This window comes from Emericellopsis atlantica (genome assembly GCF_019669845.1).
Source record: "Emericellopsis atlantica unplaced genomic scaffold F5Z01scaffold_16, whole genome shotgun sequence".
NCBI classification, from domain to species: Eukaryota; Fungi; Ascomycota; class Sordariomycetes; order Hypocreales; family Bionectriaceae; genus Emericellopsis; species Emericellopsis atlantica.
In genome coordinates this window covers 304,156-319,233 of record NW_025764718.1, presented here as the reverse complement: position 1 = coordinate 319,233, position 15,078 = coordinate 304,156, and the positions used below count along the sequence as shown (strand labels likewise).

At 53.5% G+C, this 15,078-nt stretch overlaps 4 protein-coding genes across 4 annotated transcripts; 1 reads left to right on the top strand and 3 right to left on the bottom strand.

Annotated features, from left to right (window-relative positions):
- The first annotated feature begins 152 nt into the window (after positions 1-152).
- F5Z01DRAFT_143717 (TLC domain-containing protein) lies at positions 153-1,870 on the top strand. Its single transcript, XM_046257683.1, has 2 exons — positions 153-1,031; positions 1,099-1,870. The coding sequence occupies exons 1-2, from the start codon at positions 549-551 to the stop codon at positions 1,588-1,590; spliced, it is 975 nt and encodes a 324-aa protein (XP_046117464.1). The 5' UTR covers positions 153-548; the 3' UTR covers positions 1,591-1,870.
- Positions 1,871-1,908: 38 nt separating this feature from the next.
- F5Z01DRAFT_143920 (uncharacterized protein) lies at positions 1,909-5,690 on the bottom strand. Its single transcript, XM_046257684.1, has 3 exons — positions 5,405-5,690; positions 4,053-5,337; positions 1,909-3,967 (listed from the first exon to the last, which is right to left on the bottom strand). The coding sequence occupies exons 1-3, from the start codon at positions 5,600-5,602 to the stop codon at positions 2,151-2,153; spliced, it is 3,300 nt and encodes a 1,099-aa protein (XP_046117463.1). The 5' UTR covers positions 5,603-5,690; the 3' UTR covers positions 1,909-2,150.
- Positions 5,691-6,150: 460 nt separating this feature from the next.
- Positions 6,151-9,922, bottom strand: F5Z01DRAFT_657463 (uncharacterized protein). The gene is made up of 4 exons (XM_046263647.1): positions 9,667-9,922; positions 8,152-9,596; positions 6,981-8,101; positions 6,151-6,924 (listed from the first exon to the last, which is right to left on the bottom strand). Exons 1-4 carry the CDS (start codon positions 9,671-9,673, stop codon positions 6,606-6,608), a joined length of 2,892 nt encoding a protein of 963 aa, XP_046117462.1. The 5' UTR covers positions 9,674-9,922; the 3' UTR covers positions 6,151-6,605.
- On the bottom strand, positions 9,922-14,854 carry F5Z01DRAFT_724942 (UAA transporter family-domain-containing protein). Its single transcript, XM_046266633.1, has 10 exons — positions 14,358-14,854; positions 14,263-14,303; positions 14,097-14,194; positions 13,354-14,019; positions 12,621-13,310; positions 11,506-11,718; positions 11,428-11,453; positions 11,364-11,380; positions 10,960-11,303; positions 9,922-10,901 (listed from the first exon to the last, which is right to left on the bottom strand). The coding sequence occupies exons 1-10, from the start codon at positions 14,399-14,401 to the stop codon at positions 10,311-10,313; spliced, it is 2,730 nt and encodes a 909-aa protein (XP_046117461.1). The 5' UTR covers positions 14,402-14,854; the 3' UTR covers positions 9,922-10,310.
- Between the last annotated feature and the right edge of the window lie 224 nt (positions 14,855-15,078).

Below are 15,078 nucleotides of genomic sequence, written 5' to 3'. Positions count from 1 at the left end.
GGGACGCGCCTGAGGTTGTCCGGTGATACCAAGAACTGACGATGAGGACCAGCCCTGAGTTGAGCCAGCCAGCCACATGGGGCTGCCTCATGATCCAGTCATATTGGTCATGGGAGCCCCGCCTTGGCTTACATAAGGTAAATGACAACTTAACGGAGCAGACCAACCTCCAAAGGCCCTCCAAAGGCCCCAATTGCCCCAACAATTCCAGCCCGCGCCCCGCCAACTAATTGGACCAAGCGAGCACATGCCCCGCGCTGCCAGCAACAACCTAGGAGCCCGGGCAGTCTACAGGCGGCATGTGCCTCCAGCAGCGGCTCCTCGTCATCGCACACGACTGGACACGGCTGGACTTCGTGAAGCTGCGTTCGTTTCGACTCGGCGTCGTGACTTCCTTTGAATAGACCTCTCGTTGGCCCCCCCTGCCGTTGTCGTTTCGAAACCCATCCATCTACCTATCTGCCTGGACGTCCCCAACAACGAATCACCTATCTTGGAATCCGTCTTCACTGACTGAACGCGCCGACTGCGGCTCGCAATCAAGAAGGATGAAAGACCCTTTTGTACTACCACCCGTACCCTGGTTGTCGAACCTGGTGCAACCTTGGTGTGATTCGCTAAACCTAACGACGCTGCCTCTCCACGTACACGAAATCATCGCCTCAGCCTTACTCTACACGGTCGTATTCTGGCCAATATCGCCCATCGTATCAAAGATCCTGGCCCCTGAACACTATGGCAAACTATCCCGCAAAAAACGACTGAATTGGGATGCGCATGTCGTCTCCATGGTACAGAGCTGCCTCATCAACGCTCTCGCCATCTGGGTGATCTGGGCAGACGATGAGCGCAGAGCGATGTCATGGGAAGAACGCGTCTGGGGTTATACAGGGGCGTCTGCAATGGTGCAAGCCATGGCCGCCGGATACTTCGTGTGGGATCTTTTCGTAACGAGCCTCAACTTGGATGTCTTTGGCTTGGGGACGTTGGCGCATGCCGTCGCCGCCCTTTTGGTCTACTCCTTAGGCTTTGTAAGGCAATCCTTGACCCAATTTTTCGGTCGTAGAAGCGCGGTGCTAATTTGTGTACGTCCTCTAGCGGCCTCTTGTCAACTATTACTCCTGTGTCTTCATACTGTGGGAGCTTTCGACCCCATTCTTGAACGTCCATTGGTTCATGGACAAAGTCGGGATGACGGGCAGTCGTGCGCAGTTATACAATGGTGTTCTTCTCCTAGCGACATTTGGGATCTGCCGCCTGGTCTTTGGCACCTGGCAGTCTTATCTGGTGATGAAGGACCTTTTGCTCGCCGTCAACGCATCTCCCACCTTTGAGAAAGAGGGGCTCGCAACCATGATGTATGTTGACTCGCACACAACAGCGCCATGGTGGGCGGCGGGTGCGTACCTGCTGAGTAACTTGACTCTCAACGGCCTCAACTTCTACTGGTATTTCGCGATGATTCGCGCCGTCCGCAAGCGTTTCGAGCCCACCAGGGAGCATGGTCTGGTCACTGAAGCTGACCTCGACCTGTCGACTGTTGGGACAGGTGTTGCCGAAAAGCAACAGGCTCGACGCCGGAAAGCTTAGGCATGTCACCGGTAGGCTGCAAAGCTTTTGGTGGAGGCAATGCGCCTGCGGAATGGATATCCACGACACTCTTTGAGCAAGCAAGAGCGCAGCCATATGGTGTCAAGACCTCTGGCAGGCAGTTGCTGGAGGCTCCAAAGGGCCCCTACAAGACATGCCACTGCCAGGGCCACAAATGCCAGACAATTGGAGATTGCACGCGTGGTTCAATGCGAATGGATTCTAATTAGCGTGGCGCTGCATGGTGCCGTACGGCATTACGGATAGAACGACAGGATATCATCATGTCGAAAGCACATGGAAGGTTTAACTTAGACACGATGGGCGTATAGTTGGGGCGGAATTCTGACTGAAGACAACAATATTACAAATAAAACGCTTTCTTGCGAGCTGAATATGTAGAGCTCCTGATAGTAGTCGTATGTTCATGGGACTACTACATAAGACTGACCATGCCACCTTCGCCAGGTCGAATACATCGGTTGCTGATTGACAGAATTCCCTCCAGATGAGCACTCAAAATCCAAAGGGGTTCGACGGGGCTGTGAGGTATGTTAGTACTAAAGCCGGTAGAGATGAAGAGTCAAGAACCGAGATTGCTTACTTGCTTGGGATAGATTTGCTTTCCGCCCCGTGGGCTGGGGAACGAGCTTCTTCTCGGATGCTACACCGAAGCGAACTGGAGGTGCTGGACCAGTCTGCTGTGGCTGCAACGGCTGTGGTGTAGGCGCCATAGTTTGCTGCCCGAAGCCGGACATGCCCGTTTGCTGTGGTTGTAAGGCTGGCATCGCGGTTCTATGAGGCTCAAGGGGCTGGGGCAGGAAGCTATTGACACCTGCTTGCGGCTGCTGCTGGAAGCCGGTGGGCTGCGGCTGGAAGGGCGGCTGGAACCCAGTAGGCTGTGCCTGTATCGGCGAGAACGACCCAACACGGCCCGGGTCCGCAAAAGGGCTTTGCTGTGGCATCCCCTGCATCATAGGCTGCATGAACTGCGCTGCAGTGCCGTTTTGGTATCCTGGCATGGGCTGAGCCTGGCCTGTCGGGAAGCCTGTATAGTTGGGTTGCAGTTGGGCAGTGTACTGCTGCTGAAGCCTTGCCTGTGTCATATCATGGAGGCTTTGGCCAGGAGGAGCCACTTGTCCCTGGACCAGACCGGTCATCTGAGGCGCCAACATCCCGGGTGTATTGTATGCGCTAGGCTGTGCAGACTGAGGGGCAGATAGCGGCCGTTGAGGAGGCGGTGGCACCAGCGAACCACCCAGTGGGGACGTCTGAGGAGGCGCTGGACGCTGTCGCAGGGCAGACTGTGGTGCTCCTTGTCCATTCTGGCCAGTCGGTGGAAGGCCAGAGAAGAAGCCCGGAGAAGCTCCCTGCGGTGGCGGCGGTTGCTGCTGCTGTGGTGCTAAGACAGGAGGCGGGCTAGCGCTCGACAGCCCGGTCGCCTGTGCGCGAATTTGAGACTGAGCCGCCGTTGGCGTAGGTTGAAGAGGCTCAGATAGAAGAGACAAGTCCTTCATAGAACCTGACAAAGGAGCCGGAGGAGGCGAGGCAGCACTCGCAGGGGGCGGAGGCGATCGAGCTTTCGCAGCAGCTTCGCCCGCAGTTTGTCTGATGGGCTTAACATCCCACGCATCATCCTCAAAGCCACCACCAGACGATGGAGCTTTCTTTTCGGGAGCGGAGGCAGGGGTAGGGCTAGGACTGAGGCTGGCCGGTTGGGGCGATAGAGCCTCTCCATCTGTTGAGGTTGGCCTGTCCTTCGCAGAAAAAGCCGAGGCATCAACGACGTCGCTTGTTTGCACTGTTGGTGCTGGACGCCCCTTTCTTGTGTTGTTCCGCAGGGCACCCCCGGGACCGGAGAACAAGCCTCCTTCACCATCCTTGTGTCTCTGTCGACCATATTTGGCATCCAGTGTGCGCATAACTTTGATGATGTCGCCTTCACGTAAACCAAGGTTCCTAAGAATGCCTGCATCGACATCTGGCAGAACGCTTTCGTCCATGGAGTCCTTGTTGAAAGCTTGCGCATATCGTTCGCACAACCCTACGGCGACATTGCAATCGAGGAAGAACTGGAACCAGTCATACTCGGGTTTCGAGTCTCTGCCAGCTTTGGGTTCGTTTTCGCTTGAGGCTGCGGCCGATGGTCGAGACCTCTTAGCTTCCGCAGATGCTTTCTCGTTCTTTAGCGAAATTCCTGTCATACTCTCGACATATTCGATGTCCTCGGTCGACATCTTGCTCAAAGGCACAGCAATCTTGACACCGTTCAACTTGTGTAAGTGTATTTTACCATCCTTGAGACCCAGGAATTGGGCATCAACACTGAAGGACTTTGAGCGGTCGGTCCAGGTGTGTATCTTGGCAGGATCTGGTTCTGTTTGCGTCGGTAGGCAGAGTGTCAGCCACCGATCGACGTGAAGAAGGCATAGCGCTGCTGTTACCAGCGGGGACAGACTCACTTGACTTTGGCTTCGAGGCACCATCGCTTCTTCCATTCTGGCGTCGGCTTTGCTGCTCCGAATCATTTAGACTGCTGCCTCTTTCGGGAAGCGACATCCCAGGGCCTACCTGTGGTTCCTTGCTCGCCCTCAGAGCCTCCTTGGTCAGCCTGATCTCCTCCATGCGGTTCTGTTCCACTGTTGATTTAGCCGAGTCGACACCCGCAACAGGGGGCGGTGTCATAGTGCCCGTGATCTCGATGTAACTACTGGGGACCACTCCCTCTTTGCCGTTCTTCAAGCGACGAACTTGCCACCATTCTTCACTCTTGGAATCGTCCAAGATGATGACTTCGTCACCCGCAGCCACCGTCACTTCATCCTCACTCTGCGCCATGAAGTCGTAGAGGATCTGGCCCTTTCTGACGCTCTTTTTGGTTCCGGCGGCAATCACTTCCTTCAGGCCTTCAGCACGAACTGCTCCGGCCATCTCCCCGAGCGCCCGGACAATTTCGTCAGCGGTATCCTTGGCTCCGGCGTGGAAGTCAATGCTCTTGCTGGGCCTGACCAATTCCATGAAGACATGTTTCCCTTCCCGTGAGTAATGGGTCATCTTGTCCGCCGTCCATTCCTGGGAAGGTCCATCCTGGGTCTTTTCGGGAGCAATCAAGATCATGCCGGTCCTCAGGTTAATGCCCAGAGTGGTGGGCATCTTGCGCTTCTTTCCCATGACGGAGACCATCTCGTTGACATTGTACATATGAAAGCCACCAGGGGCCCTGTACGAGTCGTTCTGGTCCTCTTCTTGCTGCACATGACTATCGTACGTCGACTCCGGGGGAGGCCGCGGGCGGTTTGGCAACGGAGGCGATCTTGCGGGGGCTTCGTCGTCGGAAGCGTGGTGATAATCCTCGTATTGGGATACGCCCCGCGTCGGTTGTGAAAGAGGCGATTCGGGTTGCGAAAGACTGCGGCCATGCATCACCCCAGCGAGCGCGGCAGCAGGACCCGAGGGAGCAACAGGCGAGGCGGCCACAGGGCTCTCAGGTTCGTGGCTAACCGATTGTGGACGGGCAGGCAAAGCAGGGGCAGCAGGCGATGACATGGCCGCCGACGCAGTGTCACCGCCGTCCATGTCGATGTAGTTTGACGGGACAAAACCATATTCCTCATCAAGCCCAACTAGAATCCAATCCGGATCGGAGGTGTCGAAGATCTCGAGTACGGCGTCTTCAGGAAAGGACAGCTCTTCGTCCGTCTGGCGCGTGTACTCGTACAAGGCTCGGGCTCGTCCGAGGGCTGGGAACTGGAGCGAGTAGCATTGATCAGTGTCTGTGCGTGAATATTCGTCAATGTCCATGGAAACGACGCACCTCCTCAACATAATTGTGAGGCACAAGGCCTACAGGCTCATCCTCGTCATCTGCGCCAGCCTTCTTCTTCGCCTTCCACCAGCCATCGTCGGCGTTCTTTTCGAGAACATATAGCAGGTCATTCTCCTCAATCGTAAGCTCCCCTTCGGCTTGAGGAGCGTAATCGTACAAGGCCCGGTAAACGCCGAGGAACCCCATTGTGGCTTTCGTCCTGGGAGAGGGGGGCCTACGCCAAGCTCTCGTTTCGCGTCAAGCGTCGCAGTATGTATGAATGGGGGTTTCCCTGAATGTGTGGTGATGTCGCGCACAAAGCGCAGGTTTGTTGATGATAGGAGCGATATCTTGTAAGCCAAGCCAGGTCGTGCCTCCTGACCTAAGGATAATCGGGTAGCCGCCAGATGCTGAGAAGTGCTGCCGTCGGGCAGGGAGACTACTGGCTTGTGAGTACCTTACGCGATAAATGCTGGCAACGAATGAGCCTCGTGGGCGGAGCAAGTTTGGATAAGTCGACCGCTGGCAAGGTGCAGCTTGCTGTTGCGAATCGACCGTCGTCGCCGATTTCCCAAGCTGGCGTGCCCGTGACGATCCAGCTTCCGGATAAGTTGGATCCACTTCCTCCAGCCACATCTGCGAGCACCACTAACTTATTAGGTATGTGTCCGTACTGTAGTACTACTTGCCTGACGTCTGCAGTCCCATCTGCGTACGTACTTATTTGCGCATGTTGGTAAATACATTCATTCATTTGTATAGTGCTGCACCCGAAATCCCCCTGCGTGTCATAGACGTTCTTTTCTGCTTATGCTCTGCCGTCCAACTAGATTTGCGCCACAGAGTGAGCTAAAATGCGCGTGCACTCCAGTCACTCGGCTGCATTCCCGACGTCATCAGGTCCAGTGCGACAGTGGTGATCGATCCATCCAAAGGGGCAGCAGCCACTCAATCCACCGAGATACCCAAACATTCTCGCAACCCGTACACTTGCATATTTAGTTAGGAACATTTGTTGTCGATTGTTTGTGCAAATTCCGATGGCCACACGAGTCAAGTACCTCCGACCATGATTACATAAAGGTCTTCTAAAGACTACTACTAGTCTAGTCGTCTCTGCCGGTAGAGAGGGTGGACCAACAGCAGTCGCCTAAAACTTGCACAAGGTATTCACTTCTGATTCACTCAGAGACCGGAGCCGTCCACTGCACTAAGAGGTGTTTCCGTCGCTGGGTGTATGAGTACCCGGAGCTGGGTCGTCCTTCCGCAGGCTGCCTGTGCGGTTCCCGCGCGTGAAGACGCCAGGAAATGCGCGGGCCTCGTTTCCAGAAAGATGAGCACCGTAATCGTTGTGGTTTGCCTGTACGCTCTGGGGATCTTCCACCGTGCCTGATGGCGCCCCGTTTGTCGGTGCATCTGCGGGAGTTTGGAAACCTTTGGCTGGCGTACCGCCATTGGTGTTGGACTCGGGGCCACTTGTACTTGGTGGGACTGCTGTCTCTTGACCATGGTTTACATATTGTCGAAGCCTGCCAAATGCCATGTCAGTCACCAGCCATGCACTGTTATGTTTTCAAGTACTTACACATCCCTCTCCTGGAGGAGAGTGTGATACCTGAACTCGTCTCTTCGATCCGGCACGTTAGTCTTCACCATAACATTGCCGAGCCGTCCCGGCCGATCACAACCATCGCCCAACCACTTCTTCTTAATCGACAGTTCATAGCCGCTCTGCAGAACAGAGTTCTTTGCGAGTTCACACATGTCCACGGAGCTGAGCTTGTAGATTTGGGCCGCGACAGAGTACTCCTCAATCAGAGGCTCTTTGGTGAACGCAAACTGAAGGGGATCGTCGGTCGACAATGACACATTCAAGCCGCGCTTGAAGTACTGGTGAAATGGATTGCGGTCGTACGCGAGGAAGAGCGCGTTGTTGCTCAACGGGGACATTGCAATGCCAATCTGCTCCAGGTAAAACACATACTGCAGCAGTGGTACCTTGCGCAAAAGCAGTCCATGGCTGATACTGTGGCAGCACAGCGCTGCCACGGCCAAGTGCTCACTGTCACCGGCTTCGCCGCAATGTGGGCGAATTACCAAGGTGTTGAAGCCCCTCTTTTTCCTCCAGTAGTTGAGAGATGCTGTGTTGGAGTAGAGATAGTAGATCCAGTACGTGTAAGGCGGGTTTTGCTTGGTGTTCCATTCTTTGGGGACCGGGAACTTTTTGAAGAGCCGTCTTTCGACCTTGCTCTCATCATCGACACTGTCAAAGCCAATGACGCGTTGCAGGAACACATGTAGCTTGGGATGGCTTGATGGATCCTTGGTAACTTCGAAAAGTGGTTGGAAGATGTTCTGCACAATCGACTCATACGTGTCCATCAAGCCGCTTGCCTTATAGACATCGTAGAGACGTGGTATCTGAATCAGCCATCTCACATTGTGAGAGAATAGCTTGTTGTCAACCACCCACGCAGCGAGCTTATCCCATTCATCGATAGACTTTCCGTATATCGAAACTCTCCATTCAACCATCTGGTACTTGCTCGACTCCAAGTCAGAGATGACTTCTTTCGTGATCTCAGCCAAGTAGCGGCCGTGGATGAAATTGTCCGTCTTCAGAAAGATCGTGCGAAGACGCGACTCCCCGATGGGGTTGTACTTCAAGTTGAACTTATCGAATCGATGGAACGAGTCCGTGTGGGCCTACAAATATCGTCAGCATCGTTATGTGCCATAGATGATACCTGACTTACATGCATATCCAGAGTGTCAATGCTCAGATCGTATGCGGTCAAGTTGATACTGGCAAAGACCTCTGCCAACGTCAAGTGCTTGCCATCCCTGTATAGGACCACCTCGTTGGGGAATTTCTTCATCTTGCTCTTGATAAATCGCAGAAGATGCTTCTGGTTCATGCATGCCGAGTGGTGAACATGAGTATCGACCTTTCGAACGTTGTAGAAGTCTCGGTGCGGCACTTTCTTACTGTCTGCTGTCTCTTGATACTCGTTTAGTAGAACATAGAGGTTGAATTTGCCTTCAAGATATTGTAGTCGTCGAAAGGCAAAGCTTTTCGTGGGACCGTCCGACGATGTGTTCAGTAGCTCGTCCAAGTCCATGTAAAACTCGCGAATCGTGGGCACCTTCACCGCAGGTGCCTGGGCATCAGCGCTGTCGAAGACTTGATAAACGCCACTCGCATCTTGCTCAAAGATCATTCCATCATCCCCCGGCAATGGGAGAAGGTCTTCCATATCGAAATCTTCTCCGATGTCTTGGCCTGGTTTGCGCTTGCGGTTTGGTCGTTTCGAATCCTTCGCCTTTCCTTGATGAGCACCACCGGCAAGACCGTCTGGGGCACTGGATGGACCTCCAGGGCCATTTTGACCCTCGTTGCTGCGGGTCCAGGCGGGGTCAGGCGGTGGTGGGTAAACATCCCAACCTGGCTGGTCTCGAGGATTGTCGTTCGGGCCCTGGTTCGACAAATTGATATACTTGCGCCTCAAATCTAGAATGCGCTGGATGTTCTTCGAAATCTCACTCAATTCCGACGTAATGTGCGGTTCCGTGTCGAATAGACTATTCCCAGACAGCCCGACATTGGTGACTTGGGGGCCATGTCCTTCGAAGGAAGCTTGGGTTTCACGGGCAGCTGCGCCTCCCTGGTATCTAGCGGCGGGAGAGCCCTGAACCTTGGCCTTCTGAGGGAAGCTTGTTGGCGGTGTTGATTCCGCATGTTGGGAAGGTGTCTCTGGTCGGCTTTTCCAAGACCCTGGGACGTCTGAGTGACGACCGTCCGAGTCTAGTACCAGAGAGTCACCTCCATATTCGGTTGCCGGATGGGAGCCAGATGCTATCATGGGACTGCCAAAGGGCGTTGTGTGTGACCAGACAGCGCTTCCAGAGCCACTTTTGGGGTCGGCTTTGCTGCGCTGGTAGAAGAGCTTGGCATCGGTCTGGCTCATTTGACGCTCGGCCACTGGGTCGTAGAATGTTGTGCGTTTAGGCAAATCCCTGGGCAGCATTCCCTCCTCCAGATCGCCCTGTTCGTACTCCATAGCAGACTCGTTCCATGGGCTGGCCATATCGTCTGCTATCTCTTGTTGAGCTGCGCCAGAATCGACCCCGCCTTCGTCTTCCCCGTCCGACTCGCGTGTGCGTACATGATAAGCAATCGATTGCTCGGGATTGCCATGCTCTGGATGTAGGTAGACGGAATCAGGATCCAAAATCGCCAGTTGGGGTCGCAAGATGGTGGGAGGACTTACCGGCCATGACAAGCAATTGCGTACCCGAAGCCCACTGTGAAGAACGCAACCAGTGGAGTGGGCGGTGTCAATTGAAGTGCCTTCTTGGGGGTGAAGAATTGATGCTCTGAATAATCGCACTTCCACGGTCGTCCGAAACCTGGCGGGATACAATATCAGAAAAAGCCCGCCGAGAAGAGTCACGACTTTGGGCCGAAGACTGTTCTTATCGATGGTTCCATACTAGCTGCACCGTGACCTACTTAAGGTTCCACCGTGACACTTGGACCGTCATTAGGCGTTGGCGGGGGCCGCCACACTTTAGGTGCCTCCCGGCGGAGCATGCCTATATGCACAATTATGCGTATATCGATGATAGATATCGTCGACTGTTCGACTCAGTATCGTGCCCGTCAGCATGCGTACACGACTATGAGGGTTTTCTCTGGTTCAGCCAAGTATACGTAGTATGCTCTGTGAACGCCGTCGTATATGGCAAATGCAGAAGATGGCGCATTTTCTGTTTGATCTCATGTTCGGATATGATGCGATGCATTTCGTTGAACTACTTCAAACGTACCAGGTAGCTGTCACAACGTCTACTCTAAGAGTGATGAAGTGTCTGCCACGATGCACCTCAGCCCGCCTGAGCCAATTCTGTCTCACTAGCCAGACTTTTCTTCGCCCATGGCTTTCTTTTCTGATCCGCCCTGGCTTTGAGCTCGCTTGCCCCCTGATTCGCGACCAAAGGAGTAAAGGCCTCCGGCGCTGAACACGATGACCGCCCCAATCAGTGTGCCCGTCGCCAGCGAATTACCGAATAGCCAGATACTCAGTAGCAGACTGACAAGTTTTCGAATGTTCAAGACAATGGTGACTGTCAAAGCCGAAGACACAGCGGCAAGTAAGTTGACGCCCCGAATACATGCGTATTGTGTGAAAACATTGGCCCACAAGTACACAACTTGGCTGGGAACAGCGTTGATGAGGTTGTTGAGTACGGGCCATGGAGTCAACACTTCCAGCGGCTCTGTCATGGCCATGCTTTTGTAGGTGGTATACATAGACCGTAAGAAGGGCAGGAAGAGGGGCAGGGATAGCATGTGAGAGTAGAAGAGGTTCTCTTTCCACTGGGGACCATACTCACGGTAGGTCACTTCTGTGTATATGCCCATGATCGCGGACAGAACTTGTGCCAGAAAGAGGATGATCAAGCCAGCTCCGAAAGCAGGTCTCGCCTCATCAGGCGAAGCAGTCTAAGATGGTATCAGTACGCAATCTTGCGAAGGCAATAGGTAGAGTGAGGCAATGTACCTTTGCTTGAGCGTCGGACCATGCCGCGAGGATGACACCAAAGGTGAGCAGAATTACTGCGATAACTTGGACACGAGGATATCGCTTCCCCCAGAGATAGCCGGCTGCCATTGTCGTAATACTTCCTCCCGATCGAAGGATGATATGCACGGGGACAGAGATATCATAGCTGAAGGCATGGTTGTTCAACACATTGATACCGAAGAATAGTACAATATTGACAAGCCATCTGCGGATTGGTACTTTATTCGGCGTCAAGTAGAAAGGAGGACGTGACCGATCAAACTGCGCAACATACCCGGTCACGGCCACAAAGAGAAATTGTGTGAAGGTGAGAAGGATGCCTATGTCCATTGTGAGCTAAAACCCTCATTACATTTGGTTCAGGTTTGCCGAAGACATACCGCTGGAAGCGTCGAAGCTGGCGACGGGTCAGAGTGATGAAAGAGCTAACTGATGAGTACTTACTTGACAACCTTCTCGAGGGCATAGACCTTATCGTCATTCATTAGTCTGGGCGCGACGCGACAGTATGCCGGTACATACATTCGAGCAGCAGCCTCCGAAAATCAAGCTTAGCATGACAGTGGTCGCGAGGAGAGTCGGTGCCATTTCGGTAGCGACTCCTAGTATCACGCCTCGTGCCACGTCTTTCGGTATCGCCGAGCCATTCTGATTTGCCTTAGATGACTTCCCATCACTGATGATCCGGCGCCGCACCTCAGTCATTGTGGGCAAGGCTTCCAGGAAGGCTTTCTTCTTTGACGGTCGAGGCGAAAATAATGGCCCTTGGGAGCGACCTATCGATGTTGCAGCGGAATAACTATGAATCGAAACGAATGCACTTCAGGTCGGGATTGGTGCTCGTCCCCCTGCTGTAGAAGGGGTTAGGATTAGGAAGAAGATTGGAAATTAGGTATGTCACGACACGACCACGGTCCAAATTTGGATGTCCCGCCAAATCCTCCGGTCTCTAAACCACCAGTCACGCCCTGTGGAACACACGTCAAGGGTTCAGTAGTAGTAGCTATGAAGGCCCTTGCGTTCAATTGCATTCCGCGAGAGGTTCGATGTCCCTTTTAGTTTCTTGATTTTTTTTTAGAACTCGTAGGTGAGCCGTTGGACGTATTGGTACTCGGTGCTCGCCACGACTACCATTATACCCGTTCTCGCGTGTTTTGCATAGCACCTCACTCTGATCTCGTTGGCTCACGATGCGAGCATGTTCTAGGTCGGCACGTGCCACGGACGGTGTGCCCGAACGACGATGCCGCGCCACCTCGGGTCAGGAGTCAGGACTGAAAGTTGTTGGTCTTCATGTGTTGTATTGTAGTTGACATCTTGACGTTCTCTCAGGCCGTCTAGCGAAGAATACATATGTGGCAGGCGTTAAAACGCAACCCAGCACCCCTAGCTAATTCTACCTGCAATACGAGGCGAGGCCCTTTGCACCGCTGAGCCCATTCGAGCCTTGTTGGTCCAAGGTGCATGATAGCATGAGAAAAGCGAACGGTAACACGCTACTGGATTTTGATCATTGCCGCAGTCGCAGCATGCGCGACGTTGATTCGATTTCGCCAGAATATGAGTAGTCGCATTGACGCCAGAGCGCAAGGTTCAGCACGTGCTTCCCCATGTCATGTCCACACCCCTAATCTCACGCCGCTGGTTTCCCGCTGGTGTGTGGAGCGATTCGCGAACCCTACAACGCAGAGAAGACGAAGAGCTTGGACTACTGTTAGCGCATGTGCGCCAATCATAGCATGAGGGGAGGAACTCACATTGTTTGTCGCCGCAATGGCAATACTGTCCTCGAACGGATGCCAGCTCATGTGGAGAATCTTCTTGTTAAAGTCCATTTGTTCAGCATCTGTTTCCCTCTTCATGCGCTGCGCGCCCCCCGACGGGCTGCCTGCTCTTGATCCGTTCTTCTTGCCGTTGGAAGTAGGGCTCGTTGCTGAATTGATGGGCGTCGGTACTCCAATCTTCTTTGCCTTGAAAGCCGATTTGTCCGCCTGTAGCACGACCTCGGTCTCCGCCTCGGGATCTGAAGGGTAGATCATGAAGTTGTTGTTGTAGCTGCCTGTCATCACGTTCTTGGCGTCGCCGGAGAATACGACCTCGAATTTGTCGAAGATACTGTCGTTCTCGTAAGTATCGCACAATCTAGGTCGCAGATGCTCGTGTATCGGTATCGTCTTCAGCGGCTGACGTTCCATGTTGATATCCCAGATCTTGACAGTCAGGTAGTCGCGCGATAGGATGTAACGGCCGTCGTGCGAGAATCGCACATCAGAGATCGAAGATATGATCTCAGAAAAGAAGGATCTGGACTGGGGATCTTCCTCTTGCTCGAACACTAAGCAATGTCAGTGGATGGCACCTCGACGAGACGATGACTATCTTACTCTTAGCATGCTGGTCGCAGAGTGCACTCTCCCGCATGTCTGCCAGCTTGATCGTGCCTTTTGAACTGGCATACATGAACCAATTACAGCTTTGAGGGTGGAACTCGGCCGCTGTGATGACTTCGGTCAGCTCCTCCATGTTGGCTGGTTTTATGTCCACAATATTGAAGCTCTGGTCCTGGATATTCAGGTTCCATAGGTTGATCCGTAAGTCATCGCTGCTGATGTACGTTTCCCCGTCGCTGTTGACTGAGATGCTATTGATGTGGTAGGCATGAGCATTGGCATAGGTCCTGCGTGGCACAGCAGCAACTACTGTGTCATGATGGGTCAACCGCGGGAGCTTCAGGTCATCGGCTGTCTGGAACGAGGAAGATGGCGGAGGACGAGGGGCGCCACCGCCACCAGCGACATTGGCAGGCGTCAGGTCATGGGAGAGGTTGTTCTCCGCCACGACCTTGAGTGACTTTTCGAAGACCTTCCAAAGTTTGATTGTCTTGTCGTTGGTCGATAGAAGGTAATGCGAAGCATTCTGTCGGCGGCACCATTTGATCTTGTTAATCTTCTCCTCTATTTCAAGGGATTTCAGATAATCGAACTCGGGCTCGTGGGACTGGAACTCGGTATGGAACTTGTATTCGCAGGACTTCTTCTGCCATGGGTGTTAGTGCACGCTGTCGCGGGGGTTCGCTCTCATGACTGCTGTCCATCGACCCTTGAGGAACATACCGTTTCGTTCCTTTCGAACAGTACGACTCTTCCTCCTTTGTCGCCAGTGGCGAGATAGTTGCCAGTGTGATCGAACTCGACGGTGGAAATAATATCGGCTGTGGCACGCACGAGGGGTCAGTAATTACCCTGGTAGTGAAATGCTATTGTTGAGGGGGTCACGTACCTTCAGTGATGTCTTCCACATCTCCCTTGTCGCCGAAACACCTGTTGCACCATGTTGGCTACCATTGCGCGCGTGATACGGTCATCGGTACCTACTGTGTGAATTTCCACGTCGGGGTGTTGATGTCGCTGTCAACCATGGTGTTGAGTCGCTCGCGTGCTCTTGGCAAGACAAGATATGGAGTGTTCGATGACTATGGTACAGATGGCGCGACGTGACGTGACGGAGACTGCGAGGCTACGGTGGAAATCGAGGGGAGCGAGCGGTGATGGAGCTCGGAGCGTGTGGTATGGAGGGGAGTGGGGAGCTCTCGAAGTGGAAAGTTGAGAACGAAAGGCGGCGGCAGCGACGGGAAAGGACGAGATCACGGTCTTGCGATGATAGCGCTCAGGGCGAGATGGCGACTTAGTGAGCCTTTCTACTGATCAGTGCCAATTGCGTTCGATATTCGCTGGATTGCGTAGACGCCAACAAAGACAGTGTTGGCAGCGGCGAAATGGTGGATGATGCACCTTGCGTCGCTGGCTTAGCCCGACTGAGGGGAGGATTTATCGCGTTTGATTGACCGCTGCCCAATCCAAGGCGAAGTACCTTATCTCGCTGTTAGTGTGTCGAGTGACCACTGCACTCACTCAGTGAGTTAGAAACAAAGCCCCGCAGCTTGGATCTTGTTTTGTCTGCTACCTACCCTGCATCTTGCCTCACCAGTGTTCGTCGCTAAGGTAAGGGACCTTGATATTATTTACAATGTGTTTGCACCTAGTAGAGTACCATTTACTTGCCTGCTTAACGTAGGTAATTTATGGATTGGTCAGT

What these genes read in the sequence shown, in the direction of transcription:
- F5Z01DRAFT_143717 (XM_046257683.1), top strand. Translation starts at nt 549, where the DNA reads ATGAAAGACCCTTTTGTACTACCACCCGTACCCTGGTTGTCGAACCTG. An exon ending in TGGTCTACTCCTTAGGCTTT is followed by an intron (nt 1,032 to 1,098) that starts GTAAGGCAATCC and finishes TACGTCCTCTAG; the next exon opens with CGGCCTCTTGTCAACTATTA.
- F5Z01DRAFT_143920 (XM_046257684.1), bottom strand. Translation starts at nt 5,602, where the DNA reads ATGGGGTTCCTCGGCGTTTACCGGGCCTTGTACGATTACGCTCCTCAA. An exon ending in CTCACAATTATGTTGAGGAG is followed by an intron (nt 5,338 to 5,404) that starts GTGCGTCGTTTC and finishes TACTCGCTCCAG; the next exon opens with TTCCCAGCCCTCGGACGAGC. An exon ending in TGCCTCGAAGCCAAAGTCAA is followed by an intron (nt 3,968 to 4,052) that starts GTGAGTCTGTCC and finishes CGACGCAAACAG; the next exon opens with AACCAGATCCTGCCAAGATA.
- F5Z01DRAFT_657463 (XM_046263647.1), bottom strand. An exon ending in TTGACACTCTGGATATGCAT is followed by an intron (nt 8,102 to 8,151) that starts GTAAGTCAGGTA and finishes CGATATTTGTAG; the next exon opens with GCCCACACGGACTCGTTCCA. An exon ending in CTCCTCCAGGAGAGGGATGT is followed by an intron (nt 6,925 to 6,980) that starts GTAAGTACTTGA and finishes GGCATTTGGCAG; the next exon opens with GCTTCGACAATATGTAAACC.
- F5Z01DRAFT_724942 (XM_046266633.1), bottom strand. Translation starts at nt 14,401, where the DNA reads ATGGTTGACAGCGACATCAACACCCCGACGTGGAAATTCACACA. An exon ending in TGTTCGAAAGGAACGAAACG is followed by an intron (nt 14,020 to 14,096) that starts GTATGTTCCTCA and finishes CACCCATGGCAG; the next exon opens with AAGAAGTCCTGCGAATACAA. An exon ending in CTAAGAGTAAGATAGTCATC is followed by an intron (nt 13,311 to 13,353) that starts GTCTCGTCGAGG and finishes TTAGTGTTCGAG; the next exon opens with CAAGAGGAAGATCCCCAGTC.